Source organism: Bubalus kerabau, chromosome 1 (assembly GCF_029407905.1).
Source record: "Bubalus kerabau isolate K-KA32 ecotype Philippines breed swamp buffalo chromosome 1, PCC_UOA_SB_1v2, whole genome shotgun sequence".
In the NCBI taxonomy this organism is placed as follows: Eukaryota; Metazoa; Chordata; class Mammalia; order Artiodactyla; family Bovidae; genus Bubalus; species Bubalus kerabau.
In genome coordinates this window covers 125382406-125394667 of record NC_073624.1, presented here as the reverse complement: position 1 = coordinate 125394667, position 12262 = coordinate 125382406, and the positions used below count along the sequence as shown (strand labels likewise).

The following is a 12262-nucleotide window of genomic DNA, read 5'->3' as shown; positions in this document are numbered from 1 at the left end:
ATCATCAGAGTCTTTTCCAATGAGTCAACTCTTCGCATGAGGTGGCCAAAGTACTGGAGTTTCAGCTTCAGCATCATTCCTTCCAAAGAACACCCAGGACTGATCTCCTTTAGAATGGACTGGTTTTATCTCCTTGTAGTCCAAGGGACTCTCAAGAGTCTTCTTCAACACCACAATTCAAAAGCATCAATTCTTCAGTGCTCAGCTCTCTTCACAGTTCAACTCTCACATCCATACATGACCAGTGGAAAAACCATAACCTTGACTAAACGGACTTTTGTTGGCAAAGTAACATCTCTGCTTTTGAATATGCTGTCTAGGTTGGTCATAACTTTCCTTCCAAGGAGTAAGCGTCTTTTAATTTCATGGCTGCAATCACAATCTGCAGTGATTTTGAAGCCCCCCCCAAATAAAGTCTGACACTGATTCCACTGTTTCCCCATTTATTTCCCATGAAGTGATGGGACCAGATGCCATGATCTTCATTTTCTGAATGTTGAGCTTTAAGCCAACTTTTTCACTCTCCTCTTTCACATTCATCAAGAGGCTTTTTAGTTCCTTTTCACTTTCTGCCATAAGGGTGGTATCATCTGCATATCTGAGGTTATTGATATTTCCCTAGCAATCTTGATTCCAGCTTGTGCTTCTTCCAGCATTTCTCATGATGTAGTCTGCATATACGTTAAATAAGCAGGGTGACAATATGCAGCCTTGACGTACTTCTTTTCCTATTTGGAAACAGTCTGTTGTTCCATGTCCAGTTCTAACTGTTGCTTCCTGACCTGCAAACAGGTTTCTCAAGAGGCAGGTCAGGTGGTCTAGCATGCCCATCTCTTTCAGAATTTTCCACAGTTTATTGTGATCCACACAGTCAAAGGCTTTGGCATACTCAATAAAGAAAAAATAGATGTTTTTCTGGAACTCTCTTCCTTTTTCCATGATCCAGCGGATGTTGGCAATATGATCTCTGGTTCCTCTGTTTTTTCTAAAACAGCTTGAACATCTGGAAGTTCACAGTTAACGTATTGCTGAAGCCTGGCTTGGAGAATTTTGAGCATTACTTTACTAGCGTGTGAGATGAGTGCAATTGTGCGGTAGTTTGAGCATTCTTTGAGGTTGTCTTTCTTTGGGATTGGAATGAAAACTGACCTTTTCCAGTCCTTTGCCACTGCTGAGTTTTCCAAATTTGCTGGCATATTGAGTGCAGCACTTTCACAGCGTCATCTTTCAGGATTTGAAATAGCTCAACTGGAATTCCATCACCTCCACTAGCTTTGTTCGTAGTGATGCTTTCTAAGGCCCACTTGACTTCACATTCCAGGATGTCTGGCTCTAGGTCAGTGATCATACCATCGTGATTATCTTGGTCGTGAAGATCTTTTTTGTACAGTTCTTCTGTGTATTCTTGCCACCTCTTCTTAATATCTTCTGTTTCTGTTAGGTCCATACCATTTCTGTCCTTTATCGAGCCCATCTTTGCATGAAATGTTCCCTTGGTATCTCTAACTTTCTTGAAGAGATCTCTAGTCTTTCCCATTCTGTTGTTTTCCTCTATTTCTTTGCATTGATTGCTGAGAAAGGCTTTCTTATCTCTTCTTGCTATTCTTTGGAACTCTGCATTCAGATGCTTATATCTTTCATTTTCTCCTTTGCTTTTCACTTCTCTTCTTTTCACAGCCTCCCCAGACAGCCATTTTGCATTTCTTTTCCATGGGGATGGTCTTGATCCCTGTCTCCTCTACAATATCATGAACCTCCGTCCATAGTTCATCAGGCACTCTATCTATCAGATCTAGGCCCTTAAATCTCTTTCTCACTTGCACTGTATAATCATAAGCGATTTGATTTAGGTCATACCTGAACGGTCTAGTGGTTTTCCCTACTTTCTTCAACTTAAGTCTGAATTTGGCAATAAGGAGTTCATGATCTGAGCCACAGTCAGCTGCTGGTCTTGTTTTTGCTGACTATATAGAGCTTCTCCATCTTTGGCTGCAAAGAATATAATCAATCTGACTTTGGGGTTGACCATCTGGTGATGTCCATGTGTAGAGTCTTCTCTTGTGTTGTTGGAAGAGGGTGTTTGCTATGACCAGTGCATTTTCTTGGCAAAACTCTATTAGTCTTTGCCCTGCTTCATTCCGTACTCCATGGCCAAATTAGCCTGTTACTCCAGGTGTTTCTTGACTTCCTACTTTTGCATTCCAGTCCCCTAAAATGGAAAGGACACCTTTTTTGGGTGTTAGTTCTAAAAGGTCTTGTAGGTCTTCACAGAACCATTCAACTTCAGCTTCTTCAGTGTTACTGGGTGGGGCATAGACTTGGATTACTTGTGATATTGAATGGTTTGCCTTGGAAACGAACAGAGATCATTCTATCATTTTTCAGATTGCATCCAAGTACTGCATTTCGGACTCTTTTGTTGACCATGATGGCTACTCCATTTCTTCTGAGGGATTCTTGCCCGCAGTAGTAGATATAATGGTCATCTGAGTTAAATTCACCCATTCCAGTCCATTTTAGTTAGCTGATTCCTAGAATGTTGATGTTCACTCTTGCCATTTCCTGTTTGACCACTTCCAATTTGCCTTGATTCATGGACCGGACATTCCAGGTTCCTATGCAATATTGCTCTTTACAGCATCGGACCTTGCTTCTATCACCAGTCACATCCACAGCTGGGTACTCTTTTTGCTTTGGCTCCATCCCTTCATTCTTTCTGGAGTTATTTCTCCACTGATCTCCAGTAGCATATTGGGCACCTACTGACCTGGGGAGTTCCTCTTTCAGTATCCTATCATTTTGCCTTTTCACACTGTTCATGGGGTTCTCAAGGCAAGAATACTGAAGTGGTTTGCCATTCCTTCTCCAGTGGACCACATTCTGTCAGACCTCTCCACCACGACCCGCCTGTATTGGGTGGCCCCACAGGCATGGCTTAGTTTCATTGAGTTAGACAAGTCTGTGATCCTAGTCTGATTAGATTGACTAGTTTTCTGTGATTATGGTTTCAGTGTGTCTGCCTTCTGATGCCCTCTCACAATACCTACCGACTTACTTGGGTTTCTCTTACCTTGGACGAGGGGTATCTCCTCACCACCACCCCTCCTGACCTTGAACGTGGAGTAGCTCCTCTTGGCTGCCCCCTAACATGCCACCTTCCCTCCAACTACTCCCTTAGAAGCTCAAAGTCCTTTTCCTTTGTCTTGTCACTTCTCCAAAAATTTACTTTGAAGATACTATATAAGCCAAAGTTCTAACCACCAATGATAAATACATTAGGGAGACAATATTCACGTTCTACAAGAATAGGTATTGTTCCCGTATTAGAAAAGTCTTTAACATGGAAAGTGAAAGAAAGTGAAAGTTGCTCAGTCATGTCTGACTCTTAGGGACCCCATGGACTATACAGTCCATGGAATTCTCCAGGCAAGAATACTGGAGTGGATAGCCTTTCCCTTCTGCAGGGGATCTTCCCAACCCAGGGATCGAACTGAGGTCTCCTGCATTACATACAGATTCTTTATCAGCTGAGCCACAAGGGAAGGCTATGAATACTGGACTGGGTAGCCTATCCCTTCTCCAGGGGATCTTACAGACCCAGGAATCGAACTGGGGTCTCCTGCACTGCAGGTGGATTCTTTACCAACTGAGCTATAAGTGGGGAGCCTTTCAAATCATCTGAGTTACAATTACTAAAATAATGTGTTTGGGGCCTATATCCTTCTTGGCACCTCTTCTTAATATCTTCTGCTTCTGTCAGGTCCACACCATTTCTGTCCTTTATTGAGCCCATCTTTGCATGAAATGTTTCCTTGGTATCTCTAATTTTCTTGAAGAGATCGCTAGTCTTTCCGATTCTGTTGTTTTCCTCTATTTCTTTGCATTGATTATGGAGGAAGGCTTTCTTCTCTCTCCTTGCTATTCTTTGGAACTCTGCATTCAAATGGGTATATCTTTCCTTTTCTCCTTTGCTTTTCGCTTCTCTTCTTTTCACAGCTATTCGTAAGACCTCCTCAGGTAGCCATTTTGCTTTTTTGCATATCTTTTTCTTGGGGATGGTCTTGATCCCTGTCTCTTGTACAATGTCACGAACCTCTGTCCATAGCTCATCAGGCACTCTATCTATCAGATCCAGTCCCTTAAATCTATTTGTCACTTCCACTGTATAATCATAAGGGATTTGATTTAGGTCATACCTGAATGGTCTAGTGGTTTTCCCTACTTTCTTCAATTTAAGTCTGAATTTGGTAATAAGGAGTTCATGATCTAAGCCACAGTCAGCTGCTGGTCTTGTTTTTGCTGACTGTATAGAGCTTCTCCATCTTTGGCTGCAAAGAATATAATCAATCTGATTTCAGTGTTGATCATCTGTTAATGTCCATTTCAGACTCTTTTGTTGACTATGATGGCTACTCCATTTCTTCTAAGGGATTCCTGCCCACAGTAGTAGATATAATGGTCATCTGAGTTAAATTCACCCATTCCAGTCCATTCCTAGAATGTTGACGTTCACTCTTGCCATCTCCTGTTTGGCAAGAATACACAGAAGAACTGTACAAAAAAGATCTTCACAACCCAGTGAATCATGATGGTGTGATCACTCACCTAGAGCCAGATATCCCGGAATGTGAAGTCAAGGTGCCTTAGGAAGCATCACTATGAACAAAGCTAGTGGAGGTGAAATCCCAGTTGACCTATTTCAATTCCTAAAAGATGATGCTGTGAAAGTGCTGCATTCAATATGTCAGCAAATTTGGAAAACTCAGCAGGGCCACAGGACTGGAAAAGGTCCGTTTTCATTCCAATCCCAAAGAAAGGCAATGCCAAAGAATGCTCAAACTAGTGCACAATTGCACTCATCTCACACACTAGTAAAGTAATGCTCAAAATTCTCCAAGCCAGGTTTCAGCAATACGTGAACCACAAACTTCCAGATGTTCAAGCTGGTTTGAACATCTGGAACCAGAGATCAAATTGCCAATATCCGCTGGATCATCAAAAAAGCAAGAGTTCCAAAAAGCATCTATTTCTGCTTTATTGACTATGCCAAAGCCTTTGACTGTGTGCATCACAATAAACAGTGGAAAATTCTGAAAGACATGGGAATACCAGACCACCTGACCTGCCTCTTGAGAAACTCATATGCAGATCAGAAAGCAACAGTTAGAACTGGACATGGAACAACAGACTGTTTCCAAATAGGAAAAGGAGTACGTCAAGGCTCTCTACTGTCACCCTGATTATTTAACTTGTATGCAAAGTACATCATGAGAAATGCTGGCTGGATGAAGCACAAGCTGGAATCAAGACTGCCGGGAGAAATATCAATAATCTCAAATATGCATGCAGATGACACCACCCTTATGGCAGAAAGTGAAGAAGAACTAAAGAGCCTCTTGATGAAAGTGAAAGAGGAGAGTGAAAAAGTTGGCTTAAAGCTCAATATTCAGAAAGCTAAGATCATAGCATTTGGTCCCATCATTTCATGGCAGATAGATGGGGAAACAGTGGAAACAGTGGCTGACTTTATTTTTTTGGGCTCCAAAATCACTGCAGATGGTGACTGCAGCCATGAAATTAAAAGACGCTTACTCCTTGGAAGGAAAGTTATGACCAACCTAGACAGCATATTCGAAAGCAGAGACATTACTTTGCCAACAAAGGTCCGTCTAGTCAAGGCTATGGTTTTTCCTGTGGTCATGTATGGATGTGAGAGTTGGACTGTGAAGAAAGCTGAATACCAGAGAATTGATGTTTTTGCACTGTGGTGTTGGAGAAGACTCTTGAGAGTCCTTTGGACTGCAAGGAGATCCAACCAGTCCATCCTAAAGGAAATCAGTCCTGAATAGTCACTGGAAGGATTGATGCTGAAGCTAAAAGTCCAATAGTTTGGCCACCTGATGTGAAGAGCCGACTCATTTGAAAAGACCCTGATGCTGGGAAAGATTGAGGGCAGGAGAAGAAGGGGACGACAGAGGATGAGATGGTGGGATGACATCACTGACTCAATGGACATGAGTTTGGGTGGGCTCCGGGAGTTGGTGATGAACAGAGAGGCCTGGTGTGCTGCAGTTCATGGGGTCACAAAGAGTTGGACATGACTGAGCGACTGAACTGAACTGATCCTTTATATCAAGTGATATATGTGTGTAGATGGATTGTTCTTTAGAAGACCCTGTAAGAGGCAGACAAGATATTTCGAATGTACCTCTCCTCTGATCTAGCAGTTCCCACATCTAGAAATTTACCTCAAGAAAATAACCAACCAGGAATAAAAACATGCTCCATTTAGCACTGCTTACAATGGCAGAAGAAACAACCTATACAACCATCAGCAGTAAGTGGGCAAACACATGGGCTCCTCTGAGGCCATGAAAGATACAGGTGTACGTTTCACATGTTGCCATGGGAAGATGTCCCTGACTTGATGGATGAAAATACAGCAGTAGCAGAACAGCACATGGTAGATACGTGTGTGGCGGGAGAAAAGAGTGGTGAGAAGGGGAATGGGGGAGAGGGAGATTGACGGATGTTTTCACCAAATTAAAAGGTTTTAGGAAGTGCAATCACGCAGCAGTTTTAAATCACCTAAAAGTCATTAAGTGATTAAGTCATTTCTCAACTCTTAAATGCGAAGCCCCCTTTTCTGCCTACTTAATAAAAAAAGATACATAGGTAGCCGCAAAGAATGAGCCTCATGTGCTGCTCAACACTCGTTTAAATTCACTGATGCAAATATTTCTCAGGCGCCTATATGGCAAGCAGTCTTCTAGGAGCTGTAGGTACAGGGCACCTTGCCTTTGCTCCCCTCCCCACTCAGCCTTGGTGCAGGTCAATAGTGCTGCCAGGAAGCAGGCAGGAGACAGAGGGCGGGACTGGCCAGTCACACACACCAGACAGGAAAATGTTTGGTAAGAGAGTAAGTTTAAACTGCTGCTTTCTGTATTTAATTTAATAGTAGTTACCCTTACCATGAATAAGTCTCACCATTAACTACTAACAGTAAACCCAAATATCTTCTAAGGCACCTGCCCTGCTGTCCCATGGCTATTCTGGCTGGGAGCTCCCTTGGACTTTTGGTAAAACTCTAATCCACATCCACATGCAAGCACATTAGCAACACTCTCCAGTCTAAGAGGCTTGTAAGAGGCTAACTGGAAACAAAGCTGTAAGAAAAAGAGAAGGAACTGCCCAAGGATTCTCACTCAACGGGTATTCAGGGACGGATATGATGTAAGAGCTTGCAGGTGTGGCATCACCGTGCTCTCTCTAAAGCAATAGGGCACACTTGTGGCAGAATAAGGAAGGAACCCAGGAGCCACTTCTCCATTCATTCTTCCCATCATCCCTGCCTGTCTGCCTCCTTCCCTTCCTCACACAGTGACCTGCACAAATGAGATGGTTCTCTCCCTGTCACCCTAGACCCTACTTAAGAGTCTGTATCTCAATGCTGAAATCTAGCAGCCTCAACTACTACCTGTACTTAAGAGATTTGGATAAAAAATAACATGGACTCCAGAGCCAAGTGGCCAAGATTGAATCCCACTTTCCAGATGCATGAACTTAGACAAAGGAACTGAACCTTTCTGTGCCTCAGTTTCTCTTACCCCTTGAGTTGAAATGGTGGTGATGGTTTAGGTCACCAAGTTGTGTCTGACTTTTATGACCCCATAGACTGTAGCCCACCGTACTCCCCTGTCCATAGGATTTTTCCATGGCAAGAATGGCAAGAATCCATGGCAAGAATATTGGAGTGGGTTGCCATTTCTTTCTTCAGGGGATCTTCCTGACCCAGGGATCGAACCTGTGTCTCCTGCATGGCAGGCAGTCTCCAACATGATAGGCAGATTCTTTACCACTGAACCACCAGGGAAGCCCAGAAATAATACTACTTATTTTATAAGGCTTTATGAGGAGTATGGGATTGGAATGAAACAGTAAAATAATGCTTAAAATTCTCCAAGCCAGGCTTCAACATTACATGAACCGTGAACTTCCAGATGTTCAAGCTGGTTTTAGAAAAGGCAGAGGAATCAGAGATCAAATTGCCAACATTCGCTGGATCATCAAAAAAGCAAAAGAGTTCCAGTTCAGTTCAGTTCAGTCGCTCAGTTGTTTCCAACTCTGAGACCTCATGAATTGCAGCACGCCAGGCCTCCCTGTCCATCACCAACTCCCAGAGTTCACTCAAACTCATGTCCATCGAGTCGGTGATGCCATCCAGCCATCTCATCCTCTGTCGTCCCCTTCTCCTCCTGCCCACAATCCCTCCCAGCATCAGAGTCTTTTCCAATGAGTGAGCTCTTCACATGAGGTGGCCAAAGTACTGGAGTTTCAGCTTTAGCATCATTCCTTCCAAAGAACACCCAGGACCGATCTCCTTTAGAATGCACTGGTTGGATCTCCTTGCAGTCCAAGGGACTCTCAAGAGTCTTCTCCAACACCACAATTCAAAAGCATCAATTCTTTGGCACTCAGCTTTCTTCACAGTCCAACTCTCACATCCATACATGACCACTGGAAAAACAATTTCTGCTTTATTGACTATGCCAAAGCCTTTGACTGTATGGATCACAATAAACTGTGGAAAATTCTGAAAGAGATGGGCATACCAGACCACCTGACCTGCCTCTTGAGAAACCTGTATGCAGGTCAGAAAGCAGCAGTTAGAACTGGACATGGAACAACAAACTGATCCCAAATAGGAAAAGGAGTACGTCAAGCTGTCTATTGTCACCCTGCTTATTTAACTTATATTTAGAGTACATCATGAGAAACGCTGGGCTGGATGAAACATAAGCTGGAATCAAGATTGCCAGGAGAAATATCAATAATCTCAGATATATAGATGACACCACCCTCATGGCAGAAAGTGAAAAAGAACTAAAGAGCCTCTTGACGAAAGTGAAAGAGGAGAGCGAAAAAGTTGGCTTAAAGCTCAACGTTCAGAAAATGAAGATCATGGCATCTGGTCCCATCACTTCATGGCAGATAGATGGGGAAACGGTGGATACAGTGTCAGACTTTATTTTTCTGGGCTTCAAAATCACTGCAGATGGTGACTGCAGCCATGAAATTAAAAGACGCTTACTCCTTGGAAGGAAAGTTATGACCAACCTAGACAGCATATTCGAAAGCAGAGACATTACTTTGCCAACAAAGGTCCGTCTAGTCAAGGCTATGGTTTTTCCAGTAGTCACGTATGGATGTGAGAGTTGGACTATAAAGAAAGCTGAGCACCAAAGAATTGATGCTTTTGAACTGTGGTGCTGGAGAAGACTCTGGAGAGTCCCTTGGACTGCAAAGAAATCCAACCAGTCCATCCTAAAGGAGATCAGTCTTGGGTGTTCACTGGAAGGACTAATGCTGAAGCTGAAAGTTCAATACTTTGGCCACCTGATGCAAAGAGCTGACTCACTGGAAAAGACCCTGATGCTGGAAAAGATTGAGAGCAGGAGGAGAAGGGGACGACAGGCGATGACATGGTTGGATGGCATCATTGACTCAATGGACATGGGTTTGAGTGGACTCCGGAAGTTGGTGATGGACAGGGAGGTCTGGCATGCTGCGGTTCACGGGGTCGCAAAGAGTCGGACACGACTAAGCAACTGAACTGAACTGATGAGGAGTATGTACTCCTTATACTCATACACATGGAGAGTATGTGAATATTTATAAAGCCTCCAACAGACTAGCACATATGAAACACTTTATAAATATTAGCTATTGTTGTCAAGTTCCAACTTTTAGATGGTGAAATACTTATACCCTGAATGTGACATAATTGAAGAAAGTAAAGAGAACTGGACTTCAAAACTAACACATTCCACCTCCCTATCTTTTAGGTGAGTCCGCCAAGAGAGGGCAGCAAGGGCCTTGCTGAAGGCCTGATGATCCATGCTGTCCCCAGTTCTGAACCACCCTCCGTTTCCTCCCCATATCTCCAGCGAAAGGACTCCCGGGCTGTAAAATACACTGGCAAAGCTTCCCTTCTAAAAAACAGTGGGGTTTTTCCCTTTAAAAAAGCATACAAAGCAATGTCTTGTGTATTTTAAAAGACTGTTTTCTGAAACCCCAGGCTTTGCTGGTAGCTATCAGGCTTTGATTTGAAGTGTTTGATCTGTCTCTACAAGAGGTTTCTGAGAAGAGTCTTACAGTACCCTAGAGGAAAATGTACATATTACTGCTTGATTTTGTAGAGGTTGTCATGTAAGAACATATTTTTGTTTCTAACAAAGAGAAATGAAGTTTAGACAACATCCGGGAAATGATATACTTTTTGGGAGAAGGCAATTTGGTCAGAAGCATTATATGATATTTGGCTTCTGTTAAAGTTTCCCTGAACGTATATTCTCTATGCTAAGAAATCTAGTTTCTGTACGATACAGGAACACTGTGCAATCTGTACTTAATATAGGTTTTAAAATGCCACATGAAACATAAACTAGTCATCCCCCACCTTAAGCATGCCCACCCTACTCTGAGGCTTCCTGGGTCTGTAGGGGCACTGCGTCAGCCAAGCGTGTGATCGCCAGCGTGGGTGTCACCAAGGAGTCCCTGCTTACTCTCTCCTGTTCATCAGTAAACATGCCTGCCTGGCCCCCGCCCTCTGCCACCCTCACCATCATTTCCTCTTGGTGTCATCCTTGCCATCCTCTGGCCAGGGACCAGAAGAACCCTTCTAAAGTCCAAAACAAAGGAGTCTAGTAGCTGCTTAAAACCCACAGGAGCTCCCCGCTCCCGAATCAGACAGTGCGATGCGCTGTCCTCAGTCCCTACAGCTGCCCCTGTCATCACCGAGGGGCGGCCCCTTGCAGGACATGTTTCCACACAGCCCACAGTCAGGCCTTGCGGGGCCGGTCAGCAGTGCTCAGGGCCTTGCTGGGCCTCTCGGCCACTTACCGCGCGAAGACAGTGCCGCTGCCTCCCGGGAAGGTGTAGGGGTGCTGCTTCCTGAACACGTGTCCCACGCGGCTGCAGGGGATGATCTCCAGGCTGCCGCCACACTGCCACACGCGGAACGAGATCTCTGAGGTGGGGAAGACATGGGTGACCGAGGGCCTGGGCTGCCCACGGGTGCAGATACCCACCCCACCTCCAGGGCCTGAGGCAATGCCAACAGGGAGGACCCTTTCCCCAGTGGGTCCTTGAATGTCCCCTGGAGGGACATCTGACACTAGTCTCTAGATTCCAGGGCACAGTCAAGGACGTATGTGTGTGGGGGGATGCAGGTCATATCAAATCATCCTGCTGTATACCTTAAATATATACAATTTTAAATTGTCAGTGAAACCTCAATAAAGATGGAGAAAAAAAGATTGAATGAAATATCCTAAAGATTGAATGAGGGTGTCTGCAGAGCAGTGGTATTATACAGACAATATAAAGTAGTGTAGTTAAGTGAATAATTTATGCCCAACAAACTACCCATACTGGGACATTTACTATCTTAGATTTTACCACTGAGCAGAATTACAGATGCCAGCTCTATCTGTGTTACCAAATTCCTTGTTTTCATGAAAGAAGTCTATTCCAAATTTTAAAGAAAGTAAGAGCACACTTGAAATATTTTTCAGATTCAGACTAGAAACCCTAGGACAAGAGTGATTCCCTGACCCACTGTGAACACAAGACTCCTGGCAGCAGACCAGGCACCCCTGTAACATCACGAACACTGTGGATGAGACTTGGCTCAGAATTCCTCTCTGACTGGTTCTCCACAGTGGAGTATTACTATACTTCCTAAGGATCCAACTTAGAAAAGGCAACCAACAGTGCCCGAATGTCCATGATCAAAGGCATGAAATGCCGACATCAGCCCCAATGTAGATGTAAGAGGCAACTGTGTTCACCACCTTCCTCTAAGACTTAAGTGCCCAGAGCATCCGCATGCACCTGAACTTCCTCCATCCGGGACAAAAACAATGTCTCCTCTTAAATCGCCAAACTTATCTCATCCCTGTGCACCAGCAGGTGTCCAGCCAGCCGGCCAAGTCCAGTGACCAATGATGCCCGAAGAACAACCAGACCTGGCAGCCACCCCAGCTTTCAGCAGCCAGTAGCCACCAGGCCAGCAAAGGCTGCTCTTCACCCAAGTCCACACAGAGTCTACCCGAGGACTCAGCACCTGAGCAGGCAGGCGCGGGTCATGACACGTACACACACATGCAGCCCAGAGCACCACGCTTGGGAGCTGCCTGGACACGGGGAGCCGGCCGGGCTCCCGTCCTGATCGCCACCCACTCTGAGCAGGGATGTGACT

General features: G+C 44.4%; 1 protein-coding gene across 2 annotated transcripts in view; it reads right to left on the bottom strand.

The window, feature by feature from the left end:
• GALNT2 (polypeptide N-acetylgalactosaminyltransferase 2) overlaps positions 1 to 12262 on the bottom strand; it is a 184869-nt gene that overhangs the window by 13826 nt on the left and 158781 nt on the right. For both annotated transcript variants that reach the window (XM_055587909.1, XM_055587910.1), the window contains one exon: positions 10903 to 11029. In XM_055587909.1, the coding sequence (XP_055443884.1) occupies positions 10903 to 11029 (127 nt within the window). The remainder of the gene's footprint in view (positions 1 to 10902; positions 11030 to 12262) is intronic.